At 34.2% G+C, this 18,024-nt stretch overlaps 2 protein-coding genes across 4 annotated transcripts; one reads left to right on the forward strand and one right to left on the reverse strand.

The window, feature by feature from the left end:
* Positions 1-5,645: 5,645 nt before the first annotated feature.
* Positions 5,646-13,898, reverse strand: LOC105324811 (copine-3). Of its 3 annotated transcripts, none has more exons than XM_011423998.4 (16): positions 13,825-13,898; positions 13,636-13,728; positions 12,442-12,594; positions 12,177-12,356; positions 11,746-11,820; positions 11,292-11,366; positions 10,701-10,784; positions 10,285-10,374; positions 10,072-10,173; positions 9,639-9,722; positions 9,387-9,446; positions 9,128-9,267; positions 8,798-8,901; positions 8,347-8,489; positions 7,860-8,102; positions 5,646-7,111 (listed from the first exon to the last, which is right to left on the reverse strand). In XM_011423998.4, the coding sequence occupies exons 3-16, from the start codon at positions 12,586-12,588 to the stop codon at positions 6,977-6,979; spliced, it is 1,662 nt and encodes a 553-aa protein (XP_011422300.3). In that variant the 5' UTR covers positions 12,589-12,594; positions 13,636-13,728; positions 13,825-13,898; the 3' UTR covers positions 5,646-6,976. The 3 variants fall into 3 exon arrangements, with proteins under 3 accessions (XP_011422300.3, XP_011422299.3, XP_065935480.1); XM_011423997.4 differs by having other exon boundaries at positions 13,636-13,739; positions 13,825-13,859; XM_066079408.1 differs by lacking the exon at positions 13,825-13,898 and having other exon boundaries at positions 13,636-13,803.
* A 122-nt stretch (positions 13,899-14,020) lies between these two features.
* LOC105338309 (kelch-like protein 13) lies at positions 14,021-18,024 on the forward strand. The gene is made up of 2 exons (XM_034481686.2): positions 14,021-14,153; positions 15,097-18,024. Exon 2 carries the CDS (start codon positions 15,102-15,104, stop codon positions 16,899-16,901), a length of 1,800 nt encoding a protein of 599 aa, XP_034337577.2. The 5' UTR covers positions 14,021-14,153; positions 15,097-15,101; the 3' UTR covers positions 16,902-18,024.

Here is an 18,024-nt window from a genome sequence, read left to right on the forward strand (position 1 = left end):
AATGGATAAACACGGCGTGGTTCGTAGTCCGTATCGTATATTACTTGCGCATTATCAATTAATCTCCTGCGGAGATATATCTTTCTATGTATAGCTACACTCCAATAAAATGATAATTCAACAAGTTGAACCACTTCTATGTGTACTTGAGTATTCCCCCAATTAAGTACAGACAACGTGATCGTAGCATGGCACATTTTAGTTTAGTTTTACTTGGCATGCATACTAAACCTACAATAAGGATAGTGAAACAATTAAATTAAACATCCAGATTACACCCTTTAACGCAACCGCCCCTGCCCCCACACACACACATATTCAGTGTGTGCATAGGTAGAGTACCCAGGCCACGTGCTGTGAAGCTTGGTTAATCCTGCATTGTCTGGCCAGCGCTGTCGATTTCAAAGTAAGTTGGGGAGCCAGTGTGTTTTTGCAAGCTGATAAGAGAATTTCGCGTAAAAAAAGTGTAAAAACATTTGACAGAATGTACATATTTTCTTTTAAAAGAGAAGTATTGGGTATTACAAGATCTACCGCGGTATATTATTTTAGATTTAGCTTTACAGAGATATTAGAGCGAATTTTCTTCATCTTCGATATTTCCTTTTTTAAACATAGATGAAAAAAATAGAAGTCGTGCATATACTGAAAAATTGAATCTTTTTACAGCAAAATAGAGCTCGCAATTGCGTGTTAAATTTTTTTCCGAAATTCTAAATTTATATCTCTAAAATATTGTTTACACCACAAGTAAAATCTAAATAAATTCGTAATATTTCCATCCCTTGCAGAAAGTCACGATGAAATGTTTACAGTTGATGCTCTAAGCTGTTGATCAAAAGGCTGAGCTAGCAATGTTTACTTTTTGGACCGCCTGAAATGATTAAACGGTAATTTTGAGCTAAATTGAGTAAAATGAGCTGTAGTGTCTCTTTTATATAAATATTTCATCTCCATAACTTTTTGAAAAGCTTCTGCACAATAACTATGCGAGATTGAGATCATGCATATATTACCTACATGTAACATCAGGGGTTTTTAAGCATGAACGATTTTTTCAGATGAAAAAAGTTCGCTGTTCAAAAGTTTTTATTGATTATATATCATAAATTTTAGTATATATTGTGAATCATTAGGTATAGTACTAACTAACAAAATATTTTTTGTCTGTAATTTGCTTTTGCATATTCCATAAAAGAGCATGGATATGGTTAGCAAAGTAGTTTCTGTCCTGTAGTATTTAGTATTGCAAACTCTTAATTGATACTCTAAACCTTTTATACCTTAAAATTTGAAGAAGAAAAAACCATTATTAATTTTGGGAGTTGATTTCTATCAATTCTCCTATGCAGTCACTCTGGCAAACCGGAAGTGAAACAGTTTGGACCTAACCCCAGATCATCGCCGCTGAAAAGACTTTGTTCTCCAAAAGAATCGATAAATTCGTTGTAATGCATTCTAAAGCATTAAATATTATTATAGTTAAATATTGCTTTGACCCATATAATTTTCCAGAAATATTTACATTACTGATACATGGTTTGATGGAATTTATTCTATCTTAAAATATTACGCAACATGATTCATATGATGTTTTCCTAGAATTTTTAGAATTGTCGGAAAGGCCCAAAAATTCATATTATGAAAATATGCGTTATTCAATTACGGATAAGAGACTACTTGGCATGCAAAATTGCATATCGTTGATTTTAAGATAAATATCAATCAATGAAATCAACTCCCGTCGGTACTTCAATACTTGGAATTATTAGATTAATCTCCTCCGCAATGATGCCTCCGTCTCTCAGTACTTTCAGTACTTTGATTTGCCCAGGGGCTTGGTTGTCAGACACTGAAATTTATAACAATTTATTCCCGAATAAAAAATATATACATAAATGGTCATTCAATATATGCTCTATGGTATAGAAATAAAATCCGCCGTTAAAATCGCCCTTTATCGTCGTTTTAAAAAATGTGTATCATATGTACATAAAAAAAACTAAAGTATTTTTTTTTATATATGTACATATGATACACATTTTTTTTTATTCGGGAATAAATTGTTATAAATTTCAGTGTCTGACAACCGAGCCACTGTGAGGTTTTATTTGCACAGCAAAGATTTTTCTTAAATTTACATACAATAAATTGAAATTACATGGTGCCCCCCCCCCCCCCCCCACTTTTATGGGACCATGTAAAAAATTGATATGAAAATAAGGAATAATCAGTGAAATTGAAGGTAAAAGGTATAACCCCCCCCCCCCCGGATTAGGATTTTCAGGATTTTGGAAAGTAACCTTTTTTTCATACTGCTTGTCAAGATGTTTTGGATGGGTCTGCCCCCCCCCCCTCCCCACTTTCAAAAACGATGCTACGTGCCTGGATTTAATGTAAACTTGATATAACTTTTTTTCTATATTCTATACTTGTTTTTTTTTCTTTTCTAATTTTAGACTATTTTGACACATTCCTCTTATTAAAATAGCCCTATGAGCAATTAAGGTGGCTCACCACGGGGTCTGCCCAGTAGCCCGAAGGTTCATTAATTCGAAGGTCCAGTACTTCGAAGGTTCATTAGTCCAAAACTCGATGTAGTAGATGTTGTGAAGGTTAAAATAAATAATTAAAAGTGTTTGATCATTTCAGGTTCACCTATAACAAGATCTATAGGAGGTTGAGAAAACAGAACACTACGAAAAAAGATGTACAATGATATGAATTGCTATCTCTATATTAATCTGTAATATTATTTTCGTATATATTAAATTGCTATCAAAGGGCACCTGCACCAAAAACTTTAAACTGCTCCAAAAACATTAACCTTCTCCGGCATCTGAAACTCATGGTCTGTGAAGATTCAGCATCCAATTAAGTCTTTCAAGTCCGTAAGTAGGTCCAGATGCATCATCCATGCAAGTTTGGTAAAGATAGGACAAGTAATAACTAAGTAATAACAAAAACTTTTACCAGGTCCGGACGACAATGCTGACACCGAGGGTATAGCATAAGCCTCCCCCCCCCCCCCCCAGCTAAAAAAAAAATATAATGGAAAAGTGAGACTGAGATCTAAAGTGAGCTTGTCGAAGTTTTATGGCCCGGGGTCTGATGTAGTAAGCTATCTTAACCAAATTTCTAAAAACAAATGTATAACAAAGCACCTAGTACATGTACACCCTTTTTTATTAATCACAGGGTGATAATTTTTGCAAAACCTAATTTGCAAAAAATGTCTTAATCGAAACAAATATTTAAACCTTTAAATAGTTTTTTAGCTCACCTGAGCTAAAAGCTTAAGCTAGTGTGCTTTTCTGATTACTTAATGTCATGCGTCTATCTGTTTGTTTGTCCATCTGTCTGTCCATCTATAATTTTTCACTTTTTTTCCTTCTTCTCCAGTACCACTGGGTCAATTTTCACTAAACTTATCACAGAACATTCCTGGTGTCAGAAAGGGATTCATATTTGTTAAAATGAACGACCATGCTCTCTTTTGAGATGAAATAATTGTATTATTGCTGAAAATTTGTTCGCGCTTTTTTAAGTCTTCTTTTCAAAAACCGTTTGGCCAGAAGAGCTGAAACTTGGTGTGTGAAAGCATCCTCTTGCAGTCAGAATAGATTCAAGTTGGTTTAAATTTACGATCCCCAAGGGTAGAATGAGGCTAGCTTCCATAATGTGGTCCTCTCAGATTTTTTATATCTGATGTTTACTGGAGAGGGCTACAATTCCATAGGATCTCCGTAATGTGCAAAATTATTTATTTAATGCGACTGACTTCGGTCTGAAAAGATCGTTTTAATGTTAGACTTCCCTTAGAATGCGTTGTTGACATACACGAAAAAGTTTATGTCATGAGCTGAAATTGGCACCATTACTGAGATCCTATGGAGTTGTAGCCCCCCCCCCCCCCCTACCCCCCCCCCCCCCCCAATAAAAAAAATTGGTGATGGCTACATTATTGCAGCTAGTATGAGGCCACAATGGGTCTTGAATTTTTACATAAGAATAAATAGAAAAAATATCTTTTAAAATCTTCTCAAAATCCATTAATTTAACCAGAAGAGCTGAAACTTACATGGTAGCACCCTCTGATAGTGTAGATTCAAGTTTGTTCAAATTATGATCCCTGTGAGAAAATGGGGGCACACTGAGTGTTGAATTTTTGCATATGAAAAAATAAAGAAAAACTAGAGGCTCGCTGCGAGCAACGAAAAGTCTTCCGTTTGAGTGCACCATAAAGTAGACTATAGTGATAGTTGTTCTTTTCTATCATTTCTAACCCGTCATCAAATTCCATTTAACCCTCTATAAAAATTTCAATAGACATAAAATTATACTTAAATTATACATTAAAAAGTCGCTATTATTGTGATTTTTGATAAAATGAAATTGAAAATAAGTAAAATCTATCATTTCAAATATAAAATCATAAATCTTAACGCAATTAAGGACAAAAACATTCGGCACTCGGGGACTGAACCCGGGTCGCCTGGGCACAAGTCCATTTTCTTCCGGTGACATCCGGAAGTGTCGGCGGACGTTCGGATATGCGAGAGACACTGCGACTGGAGACTCTCTGTCATACCTGAAAACTTGAAAGTTTAATCTTTCAGAATTTATGAAAAAAATAAGCCACAAACAAAAACATCTCGGGACCGGAAGTGACGATCAAATAAATGATCAACCAGTTTCTTGCAAATTTTGTCTACAGTAAGTTCTGAAAGTTTCATGAAAATCGGCTGAAGCGTTTTTGAGAAAACCTTACAGAAAAAGAATATAATAATAGAGGAAAAGAAACAAAGCAATAACAATAAGGTCTTCTGTTGAAACGGAAGACCTTAATTATCTTCTTCTCAAAAACTAAAGCAAAAAAAAGAGGCTTAATGTTAAAGATAAGAATAGATGTCAGGAAAACAATCGAAGATTGTTTAAAATAAGATCTACTTTACTTAACTGTAAAGATATTTTGTATTTATCACATGTTTATCTCAATATATCACTCATGGGATAAATTTTTGATATTCCACTGTGTGTTCTTACGCCACGTGACATCATAATTAAACATGACGTAGGTTAAGGCAGTTGATTGACGTAGAATGAAAAAGTAAATAATTAATTCAGTTGAAGGGTGTTGAGATGTAAATTTGAAACATTTAATGTTGTTTCAGTTATTTGTCATGAATTCATAAAAAATGTTCGAAAATGAAATGTCTGTTAAAATTCAAAGAACTTTTTTTCCATGCGTAAAGTTGTTGATGTTTTGTAGATGTGTTGTGCGGCTTACAATTATAATTTTACAGAAAAAGTTGGGATTAACAAAATACTTGGTAAAAAGTGATAAACAAATTGCAAATGGTATTAAAAACTGTAAAATTAACTGTAAACCTTTGATTTGAGGGAGGCATGCTCTTTGATTTTATTGCCAAGGCTCGGGGATAGAAAACACACAACTCCTTGGATAAAAATCATATACCATCACAAATCATGAGAGATCCTATATCTATTATACCACAGAGCTGCAATTTGATAACAGTTATGGCCACTGTTGCTCAGGTGAGCCATGTGGCCCCTGGGCCTCTTGTAAAACAAGATGAATGTGTAATGTTGAAATCAAAGCAATAACTTGGTCAAAGTAATAATGAGTTTTTGTTTCATCTCTTTACTGTAAAATAATAAAATACATGATATGTCATAAATATTACATGAACTATACAGCTGTAGACAACATATACGGTAAAATATATAAAGTAAGCTCTAAAATTGCTGCAAAAGACGAGATATAAATGGATCAACATGAATATGAAAAGAGAATATGTGTATAAAATTTAACCATAACCAATAACCTTTCACCTCATTTATATGCTTTCATACAATCCTGTACAGTTTTTCATCGTATGAAATTTGAGGTCCCTCCAATGTACAGTTACATGTACATTATAAATGCAGTCATATACTGCATACACTGGGTGGACAAAATATGAAAGATAATCATCTGTGTTCTTCATCTACTCTTTCACTCATTTTTCATGACTTCATCTGAACTACCTGTATTCAGTTTATCATGTAGTGTCTGAAAACTAGTTCAACTATCAAATAGGGCAGGAACTGAGGGAGGGAGGCATGGTCTTGACAGATTTTTCTGTGTATAAATTGCTTCATCTGGCATCTAGCAGACAACCTACCATACTGACAAGTGCATAGTTAAGATATCAAGCAAAGGACATCTTAAGATCCATGAGGTTTGAAACATTTCAAAAGCCATGCACTTAATTAAGGTGGTATGGGAAACCTCCATGTTGTGATGTACTATTTATTGAAATAAACAATAAAATAAAGTGTAATTTCATTGATAGTTTCTTTCCAAAAATTGTTACCTAACAGCGTAGCGCAGTGGGTTAGAGAGTTCACTACAAATCTTCAAGACATAAGTTTGAATCCTGCGGGGGATTTTAAAATTTTTACCTTTAAGTTTCACAAATTTTTAAAACAAATTTTTTGGTTATAAACTACATGTATTGTAAAATTTGAAAATTCTAAACTCGTGAGGGTATCTTAATTATAATGTAGTTTAATCCACATTAATCTTGACATATGTCCCATACCACCTTAATGAATGTAATGTAAAAGGAAGCATTATAAATTCGAATAGAATTCTAAATTATACATGGATGAACACATAAGATTGAAATCAAATAATTTCATTGCTTTATGTTCTTGAACAGAATGAATGTTATCCCCTTATAAAATAGGAAAGCACCAAAAATGTATAAACTATTGCACTTTGATCATATAATTTCAAATAAACAGGCTGTGTACAAATATACTAACAGACTACATGTACTGAAAAATAGCAAATTAAAAAAAACCCTGTTAAATTCAACAAATACTCCATATTTTAAAAATGTAGCAAAATAAAAATTATCAAGAATTAAACACATGTAGATGTGTAAAGGCAAGTTCATGAGAATTCTTAAGCAAGCTGTTGGCTAGGATCACCAGCAGTAATTCGTCGTTGGTTTGGAGTGATGCGTCTCATTGTAAAATAATTGACTACTTGCTGTGGAACTTCCGCCAAGACTTGTCGGGCCAAATCTGCTCCAGCAAACTGTCAAAATCAAAGAAAAAAATCAGTGATGGACATGGTCCTAACATACCAGTAAAATACATATATCAATACTTTAAAAGGCCTTCAGTACCTGATAATTCTAGATCAGAGTACTGCTGGTACATGTATAAAATACAGAATTATTTTAAAATTTCATCAATGGCCCAGGCACAGAGAGGCATGAAAGAGTTACCAGGTACAATTGTAGACTTGCATTATGATAAAATAATTGCTGTAGTAATTACAGCAATCATTTTTCCCTATCTTTTACAAATTGCATTCAGTTTTTTGATGTACATTAAAATTAATAGGTACACATGGAATAATTTTTAAAGATACAAAACAGGTCATACATATCCCTTTATAAAAATTAAACTTATTTTAAGCTTGTCAGAACTTGACTTTTACTTCAACCATGCAAAAGTCCAAAGTTTTGTAAGAATAGCTCTTCTATTGGTGTACAGGTAGCATACTAAGTCCCCCAAAAATATTATTTTTAGGTTTTTTCCACACCAAAAATTAAAAATATGTAGCGAAAGACTGTCTTACTGCAAGATTTGCAAAGGGGAATACCAGTAACTCAGTTTATTCAAAATGTAAAATTGAGCTAAAATAGCCATAATAATTTATTTTGGGGGTACGTTGCATGCATATATTTACACTATGAACTAAAACTCGAGACTTCTAGAGACAAACTTTTATAATTAAATACTAGTATCCTTTATATCAACAAAAACAATATTCTTACTGCAGAAGACTGATAATCCCTAAAGGGCACAAACTGGACGATGTCCCTCAGAGCTGGTCTGCCGTTGGCCCCCTTCAGGACTCCATTATCCCCGTCCAGGAAGTTCATGTCACTGAAGTCTGCCTCCCCCACCCCCACAATAATGAGGGACATGGGCAGACCCGAGGCATAGACAATGGCGTCCCGAGTCTGGTCCATGTCTGTGATGATGCCATCAGTCAGAAGAAGCAGCACATAGTAGGCCTGCAATAAACACACTACATGTAAGTACATGTGTATATGTATCCATATATTAAATTTGAGTTGAATGTGTGCAACTGTTGCTGAGATAATGAATGAAAATTTAATGATGAAAGAAAAACGGAACATGGTAACACTATAAGCCCCCGGCCATTTTATGGAATGGGGGTTCAAAATATAAAATTTGAATATTTTCAGCTCAAATTAGGACCATGCCCATTTAACAACCTAGGGAAAGAATACAAACATGTGCTCCTTTTTCAGCCTCTTCTTTCTGGGCCTGCTCAGCAAACCTGGCCACATGGTAGATGATGGGAGCCACATTGGTGGGACCCCATAGTTGTACATTCTGAATTGCATACTTGTAAGCCTCAACCACACCATTTATTCCTGGAGAAAAAGAAAATTCCCTATAATTACACGTACACATAAATTTCAAAACTTGATAACATCATTTTGAATATACTGTAAACGTACAACATTTGACTGTGTATTCTACTTAGCCCCTTTGGTGAAATGCGACTTCCACTAAATCAAGTACATCACTAAATGCCATGCATATATGTATAAGAATAGTCACATTCAGGAATAGGCTAATTAAAATCCATGCCAACTTTTCAAAAACTAATATTCTGAATCACTAAACATCATACACACCAAAAATAATACATTTACAATAATCAGAACTTATGGAGTACCTGCACAATATGGATTTGCTGGGTTGAAATTTAAAGCAAACTCCATTGAAATATTTCCATCTGGAAGCTTTGCTCCAAAGCCCAATGCTGGGAAAAGTTTGTCACTATAGATGAAAATATACTGGTAATTCATTTGTGTAAATAAAATCAATGATCTCTATCAAATCATTTCTTCTGTTTAATTCAAAATACTGAGCTGCTATCCTTGACTTAATAAATGGAGCACAGATACATTTATCAGTTGCTGACCTTTCTACATATTATTCATAATTTTTCATATGAATTTCACATTTGCCGAAAGTGAAAAACCAGACGACCTTATTTTCTCACGTGTCATATTCCTGGCAGACTGATCCTACAGCCTGGATGGCATGCATATACTGGTTCGGCCTTTGACCCGAGGGATCAATGTAATGAAGAGAATCTGGTCTGGAGGGTTCGCCATTAGATCCCGTAAAATCGACACCTACCTACAAAATGATATATTTCCATATTATCCAGAATCTGATGAGATTATGTAGCTAAATTCATCAATATTCAAGCCAAAATTTTAAAAATCTTCTTTAAATTGTCACAAAGATGCACTTGCTGTGAAATTTATCTGCATGCCTCCATAAATGAACTCCAAAAAGTTTGGTTGTCTGAAAATCTAAAAGAAAAAGAAAGAGATCGAGTAACTGTGTTGACATTTTCTAATAATATTGTAGTAATTGTATTATAGATATGCTATAAATGAAATATTATAATAAAATGTACCTGTTTCATGTGTTAGTCTATTTACAGGTAATTGTACTTCTACTAAATGTGAATGAAAATAAGTGTATATATTAAGTGTATTTACCCTGACTTCTGTCATGTGAGCCACTCCAGAGTTTGTTTTGCTTTTCTTGTAGCTCTTTTTTGGATTGATAAATGGAAATTGTAGCTGAAAATAAAAAACACAGCAAGAGTACAGAAAATGAGCTTAATACACCAAGAATCCAGAGGAAGAGCGATTGATTAATACTGTACATAACTGTATACAGGGAAATATTCACACCCGTTTTATTTTCACCCCTTTTACCCTAGTTGTTATTGGCCAAATTTAAGACTGAGTAAAGTGTTACAAGACAGAGTTATCTCTATTAGCAAGGCTGTGTCTGTGTGAAGTTAAGACAGGGCAAAAGTGTAGAAGGGCAAAATTAACACGGGGCGAAAATATTCCTGATTTCTTTTGTTTATTATTCAACAATACATGGCTCACATAAAATTCATTATTCAAAACATGCAAATACCTCTTTTCCAGTTGCTGCAGCTTGCTCCAATTCTGCAATAGTAGTTGTAAAGGAGCCAATCAAATCATGGGATCCATCACTATCATGGTCACTGCAGCTGAACTATTATACACAAAAACAGGCATAGTTACTGAAATAAAATCAGTGCATCAATTATGTAGAACACCAAGCAACACAGTACATGTATTACTTTTGTGTACTGTTCTAACAGACCTGAATCTGCTGGGTCTTGTTTCCTCCACACAAAGCTTGAACTGCCACTTGAAATGGTCTCCACACTGGGTTTAGTGTATTTTTGCAAACCTTTATTAATCAAAACACATTAACATTAACTTGCAAATAGTCTACCAATAACTGATATATTATTTACCTATAAGATGATTGTACTTTAAAAAAGAATGAAAATTGTCAAGGTACAAGTTCCAAGAGGACTAGTCTATTTTTCAAGTTGGCAGTGACCCTGAAGTCAAACTGGTAAGGATATTCAGGTAAAAGGGCACACTGTTATCATCAAAACAATGTAATGTCAACTGCTGTGTTAAGTTTGATATCAATTCCTTATATTACATCATGTACATGTGCCGTGATTTCTGTATGAAACATAAGTACAGTATACTTGTTGGACTGACCTCTGTTCTATGTACCACCTGCCAGCTCCCATCCGATGCTTGTCTGGATATCTCTAGGAATGGGTCCGACTTCCCCATGAAATCCTGCAACACAAAAAATAGAAGGTCCCTTGAGATGCTGAAAATGCTGTGCATCAGAAAAGGATACATGTATATTAAACTTAATACATATCCAAGTAACTCACTAAAGTCATTTAAAGAAATGGGAAAAACTGTACTGCGTATTCACTCCAAAACACATGGGAACATTTTCACATGAACTAAATTCTAATAATTCTCAAATTGTCCCTTCTCCTTCATGCTATACATCTTGCAGAACAGTAAGATTACATGTTTAGTGAAATAATTAAATTCTTGGTTGATCAAGTACATAGAATTAAAAAATTTTGTCAAGTTAATGGGTACATAATTTTGTGGATTTGCTTGTTTGAATAATGAACAGATCCACTGTATGTCCACTCTTTGCTGAGAATGTTCAATTAAGGCTGAGGAGTTCCCATGAAAACCAAGAAAAATAGATCCCTGAGACCATGATTTCTGAAGATTCCACAATTCATTAGTGCATATATTGACATGAACTCCAAAAGGTACCTTGTTGTCTACTTTTGTGGCTCCAATGTGGAGAAAGACCATCTCACCTCCTTCTCTCACTTCTTCAGACCTTACCTACAAGAAAGCTGTTTAACTTTCAATTTGATACAATTTGTGGACACATTAAAAAAATAAAGATTAAAAAAATCTCAAACAAAAGGGAGATAAATACATTGCAATCTCATTTAACCTCTGAATATGATTTGGATAAGTATAACAAATTACGGGTAATGATAAACTCCCATTGCTGATACTTATACACATAATTTTCTGTAAGTTAAAAAGCACACAATTCTCAAATATTTGTGTTAAAATGTTCTTATGAAAACCCACCTGTGGTTTCTCAATAATAAAAAGTCTTCTGTATGTAGTTCAAAACTTTTTGTAAAAGCATGCAGATATGAATTTTAATTTTGATATATTAACCATAAAATATATTTTAAACAATCCTTACATAAATCAGGGAACCTCCAATTGGTTTTCCATCTGTCTTTTCCAAAGGAGCAGAAAATGGATTGCGTGAAACAATCTGAAGTAAATAAAATTTCCGTTTTTTTAATCCCTCTCAAAAGTGAAGTCTAAATTTGATTCAAATTACAGAGTCCATTATTTATCATTCCTACACAGTTAATGTGAAGAAATCAATGCATACCGGTAATTATTAAATTTTTATACACACTGCAGACACGGATCTAGAGTTTAAAGGGGGGTGGGGTTTATAACCTTTTCTTATTCCTCATATTTACATTGTTTGCATAAATAAATATTCAATTTTATAATCTATATTCACTCCTGCATACCAGGAATTAAGAAAGGAGAAAGAAATAAAAGCTTTAATTTTGTGTCTTCTTAATTGTAACACACGATGATATTTTTTCATATTACCTGTGCCAGGTTGCATTCCACTTTTCCAAGAAAGTCGTCATCGGTCAATTTGCTGGTCGCATTGTCCAAGTCGTAGACTTCAATTTTCACCTTCTGAATTTCTTCAAAGAAATAGTCCACCGTGAAGGGTGTGACAAACTTGGGATTATGGTTGTTCTTAATCTGCTCAGTTCTTCCCATCTAAGAACAAATGGAATCAATAAAACATAATGTGGGTTAGAAAATTACACTGCATCTTCATTAACTAGTATTAATTGCTGTATACCTCACTCCAGGAGTTAGTTCCCCTTTGCTGCATGTACAAAACGGCACATGGGTCAGATTTGGAGAATTCATCCTTTTTCTTCAGTCCAGTACATTCCACTCTCAGCTCCACTTTGGATACAGGACCAGATCTACTGGGCTGACTCATTATTGCCTGTGAAATATAATAAATGTATTTAGTATGCATTCTCTAACAATGAAATCTGAGAGGTTTGGCATGGTACAGCAGAGGTACTTGGTTCAAATCCATTTATTAACTATTTTTTAATAAAATCCTGTTGAGAAAATGCTTTTAAAAAATTATTTGGAAAGACTTCAATTACCGGGTAATAGCTTTATTTATTAAATTTAAATGACCACTAAATATCACAATATTCATTAGCTCAATAATTTTTGGAATTTACCTTAAGTATGAGAAGTGCAATAGAATATATACTTAAAAGAGGTTTTTTATACTGTTAGAATGAAGCAGAAGAATGAAGTTTTTTTGTGCATGACCAGATTTTACCCCAGGAAATGACCAAAGTATAGGCGATATGACATGACACATTTTATTTCTGTTATCATGCACACTTAACCAAACTAGAAATCAGTGGACTTTGAAAGGTTTCAATTAGGATGTTTCCATTTACGGTACATTTTGTAGTCCAGAATTTTGACGTCTGTTGCATTTTCTTCTATTTTTAAATATATAATTCATTATAAATAAATAGAAACGAATCATGATATAAACAGTGACTTCATTTTCAAGCATTTTAAGGAAGTATATAAATAAACCCCAATAATAAAAATTTAGAAAAAAATATGATCAGATTGGTTAAATTTTTTAATTTTATAGTATCTTATCTATCCTCATATAGAGATTTTATACGCCTTGAAGTTATTCACCCATCTTTTTCGGTCAAACTTGTTGCATGTAATAGAGTGATAATAACAAAAGTTTGGAATTTCATGTGACATCTAGCTGTCAGTATTGAGTTTTTAAATTGTAAATGGCCAACTACATCCATATGCCTGTCCACTTCTCAAAAGAGAATAGTCACTCTACTGATAGTGGAGCCTCCAGCTAGCCACTGGACACTCCCTTATTTTAAAATTTTGTTAAAGGTTTTCAAAGAGTAAAACATAATTATGCCTCTTTCGGATAAAACTTGCGAAACTATGAACTCGGCAAACTAACCATGCTAACACTTACTTTTCTGCGTTTTATTAATATTGCCTGTTTCAGTTTTTGCCAGAAGCTTAGGTTGGATGTTTTTGTTTTTATTTTCCGGGTTCGTCAGTTTGCCTGAAAAGACACTAAAATGTAATAATAAGCCAATAATAACTGCAAATAATTACAAATAATTAAAATTTTCCAAAATGTAGGTTATTATTCCCCTACTGCAGTACAGTCGTGATCAGTTGGTAAACTACGTGCTTTTTTATTTTTATTTACTTTTTTAAGTTTTGTACCTCGAACCCGATGATAAATAAATCATTTATTGCAAGGAAAATCAACAAGAAAAACATAGAGATTTTTGCCTTAAAAGATATTCTCTTGTGTTTGAAGATATGCTATACATATTTTTTTCTTTAAAAGGGCTTAAACTGATGTCTTTGTGCTTGCATAAAATTTTATCGAACTCGACCTTCAGTAAATTTTCAACCATCAAAACATTGTGCCAAAGTGTTTTGTTTTTTTAGAAAGTCAGAAGTGGTATACTCTGTGAAGTAAGTGTAAAGAAAATAACCCGTAGTGATGATATTTAAATGTTACAGTTATGCTTTATACAAGAAACACATAGCTTTAAAGAAATTCAAACAAAGGAAATGTAGACAGTGGATGAAGTATGGTCAGATTTACCCCATTTCATTTGTAACCAGTAACAAGGCTCTGGTTACAATAGGTTACGACAGTAACAGTTATATTCTTTTGGTGACAAAAGGTAACAGAGGTGACAAGCCTTTTCACAGGGGATCATAAATGGTTACAGCCTTATTCTATATATGACCTATATGACAGAGGTTTACAGTGGTGACAGTCATTTAAATGATTCAAAGGGGGTTCTTTTGATTTGGTCTTATTTGTTGCAATGGTTACCCTTACCCTAAACTAACCCAAACCCTAACATACAGCTGTAACCGAGCCTAACCTTTTACATATATATTGAATCATATGTATAGTCCGAAATATCTGACATTTTCCTTGCTTATCTTAATTTTAAAATTTTGATATGTACTTGCCAGGAAAATGTATAGTTAACCTACTCCATTAATTGAATGGTTATTACCTGACTACTGTTACTTGGAACAGCTGCATTACAGAAATATTAAGAGAGACAGATCCAGTGTCACCTGATGTAAACCGCTGTATATGGTATTAAGTCAACTCATATTCTTTTCAGGGTTTTCATTGGCATTGTTTCTGTTTGTTAAGAGTTTGTTGGGGTATCAATCAGTTTTGGTATGAGTTCACATTGAATCTATCACGTGTGATAGTCACATCAGTTTGATCTGGCTGGTCATTATTTATCTTATCCTGTTACAATTGAGTAGTACTTGCAGCTCTACTGGACAATGTTTTTCAGGTGTTCTAGTTCTTCAGCCTAGAGTTAAAACAAAATCTGACAAATATTATTTTGTAAAACCTCTTAATTTTTACAAATATTTTCAGGTAGGATGCCATTATCACCTAGAAAGGTGGCTCGTCAGCTGCTTCATCACCAGCACTCCAGTGGTGCTGAAATGCCCAACAATATTCCAGAAAATATTCTACCTTTGATGGAGATGTCATTAAAAGCACAAAACCATTTTGAGAAAATTGTGATGGGACTTGACGATTTGCGACGTAAATCCCTTCTCTGTGACTATACACTGAAAGCAGATGACGAAAGCTTTGCCGTTCATAAAATTGTCATGGTGGCATGCAGTGATTACTTTCAAGCAATGTTGACAAGTAACATGAAAGAATGTAAGGAGAAAATTGTCGAGTTGAAAGGAATCACAGCCAATGGTTTGAGAATCATTGTGGACTTTGCATACACAGGAGAACTCAAATTAAACACGCAAAATGTTGAAGATGTTCTATCTGCTGCAACTCATTTACAAGTTAGTGATGCAATGAATCTCTGTAGCAAATATCTGGAAGCATCAATCTCTGTCCAAAACTGCGTTGATATTCTGAACATTGCTGAGCTTTATTCGTTGGAACCTTTGCATCTTGCGTCGACACGATTTATGCTCCACAACTTTGAGGAATTGGCAGAGTCTGAACAGTATTCAATTCTAAATAGTGTACAATTATCACAACTTCTTGCAAAAAACAGTCTCCGTGTTACATCAGAGTTTATGTTGTTCAATCTTGTGTTGAAATGGATTCGGTACGACCCAGCAGAAAGGGAGCAGTTTGTGTCGAAACTGATACAAAATATCAAACTCCCTCTGATGTCTGGAGAAGAACTTGTTGAGAAGGTCAGTAAAGTTTCCATCATGAAGCAGCACCCTGAATGCAGCAGTCTACTTACAGAAGCCAAGGACTATCACATCGTTGTCAGCAAGCAACCGCTACTCCAGAACAAGAGAACTCAGGTCCGCTCTGACACGCCCGTTCTTGTCATGTGCCATGCTTCAAATTTAGAGACATTCAATTTCAAGTCTAACAAGAGAGGTTATCTTAAAGAAGCTATTGTGCCTCTATATAATCCATCAGTGGCTGTGGTGGATAACTTCTTGTACACCTGTGGGGGGAAATACGAGGGGGCTGGAAGCAGCACAGACATAGCAACGGCCCGCTGTTTTAGATATGATCCGAGATTCGATACCTGGTTTGAGCTGGCCTCCATGAATGAACCAAGAAAAGACTTTGTCTTGCTGGCTTTGGGAACAAAGCTTTACGCAATAGCGGGACAGGATGAAAACAAGGTGATGCACACTGTGGAGTGCTATGACATTATGAGCAATGAGTGGGGAATGAGGCAGCCATTAAGTCGCCACGTCTATGGACATGCAGGATGTGTATGCAGTGGGAAAATTTACGTGTCAGGGGGACAAGTTTTTGCAGGAACATGGAAAAAACTCTTTGCTTATGGTCCTGAGGAAGATACTTGGGAAGAGCGAGCTCCAATGTTGCAAAACAGACTTAATCATGTGATGATGGAAGTACAGGAGAAAATCTACGTCATTGGTGGAAACATAGAAGATGCATATGGGTTTCCTATTCCAATAACAGAAATTGAGAAATATTGTCCAATTGCCAACCAATGGACAGTGTGCAAGGCCAAATTCAATATTCGGGAGGCAGGATCCTGTGTGTTGAACAATGACATTCTCATTGTTGGGGGAATAGGGGGAGAGCATTACTTGTCAGAATATGTGCAGAAGTATGACCCCGAGAAAGACAAAATGGAAATTGTGGAACATTTTGCTACCAGAATTAATGGCAAAGCGTGTGCTGTTCTAACTCTCCCTCACTATATGTAGAGTCAGACGACGAATGCATAACTAAATCTCAAGAGGAAGTTGTGAATTTAGCTCAAGTAATAATGTTGTTCCCAGATTTTTTAGAAAATATTCTGAATACCTTTGATGTAAAAACCAGACTTTTAGTTTAAACACATGTACCTTGCACATTTTAAGATCCAGTATTATTTGTAAAATTCACTACAGCAGTAATTTTTGTAATCCAGACGGATGAATTCAAAACAAGTAACCTACATTAAACTGAGTTTGCTGGGTTGTTTTTTTACCATCAGGATTACATGCATTAAATGGAAAATTAAGATAGCAATTTTAATCTGTTGATTTCAGTGTCATTTATTTTGATAATTTTTATTCATTTACTTTTGACAAATGGCATATTTAACATGTACCAGACTATGATGCAAACAATTATACAATCAGTTTTAATTTTACATGTATATATATGTATATTTTCCTAACTTGTTGAAATTTTAGAACAGTCAGTATTTTTTTTATAGGTTTTCCGTTCTGTGTATGAGGACTTCTATACAACTTTTTTTTCCTAGGAAAAGTTATTTATACGATACATTTATTTCTCAGCTTCATGGCTTTTGCTGTATCATGTTGCCCTGTTACCTCTTTACGCAGTAGTATATCAATGGTTAGGTGGTATCAATCCAAACAAAACTTCATTTAGTGTTTTCTCCTGCTCTTTTTCCATTCCATGTGCTGTGTTAGATAATGTGACTTACAATACATGTATGTATTTGTTATAATTGAGTTGTAATTTTATTTTATTTTATTTTTTGGGCTGTAATACTTAGAAAAATATGCATTATGTTTATTTACTGGTTTTCTTTATAAAGTACTTGTCTCTTCCAAGAAAGGACCCAGGGACATTAACTTTAACCAAATATATGGGGGCTTAGCAACATGTAGTCTTCAAAGAGAATTAACATGTAGTACCCCAGTAAATGCTAATGTATTGTATTTTCCCTAGATGTTAGAAGTTGATTGTACTGTTTTATTGTTTGCGAGCATTTCCCTTTATTCTATCTTGGTTTGTTTTGTGATACATTTATTTTTAAGTATTTTTCCCCTGTCAGATCTGTCAGAGAAAGAAATAAAAATTATTAAAACATGA

Source organism: Magallana gigas, chromosome 3 (genome assembly GCF_963853765.1).
Source record: "Magallana gigas chromosome 3, xbMagGiga1.1, whole genome shotgun sequence".
In the NCBI taxonomy this organism is placed as follows: Eukaryota; Metazoa; Mollusca; class Bivalvia; order Ostreida; family Ostreidae; genus Magallana; species Magallana gigas.

Bases quoted from the DNA above. Each gene is read 5' to 3' on its own strand.
- LOC105324811 (XM_011423998.4), bottom strand. From the start codon at position 12,588: ATGAGTCAGCCCAGTAGATCTGGTCCTGTATCCAAAGTGGAGCTGAGA. The intron at 9,447-9,638 runs GTAAATACACTT...TTTTTCTTTTAG, and splicing joins CTCACATGACAGAAGTCAGG to ATTTTCAGACAACCAAACTT. The intron at 8,490-8,797 runs GTACTCCATAAG...CTTTTTCTCCAG, and splicing joins AGCAAATCCATATTGTGCAG to GAATAAATGGTGTGGTTGAG.
- LOC105338309 (XM_034481686.2), top strand. From the start codon at position 15,102: ATGCCATTATCACCTAGAAAGGTGGCTCGTCAGCTGCTTCATCACCAG.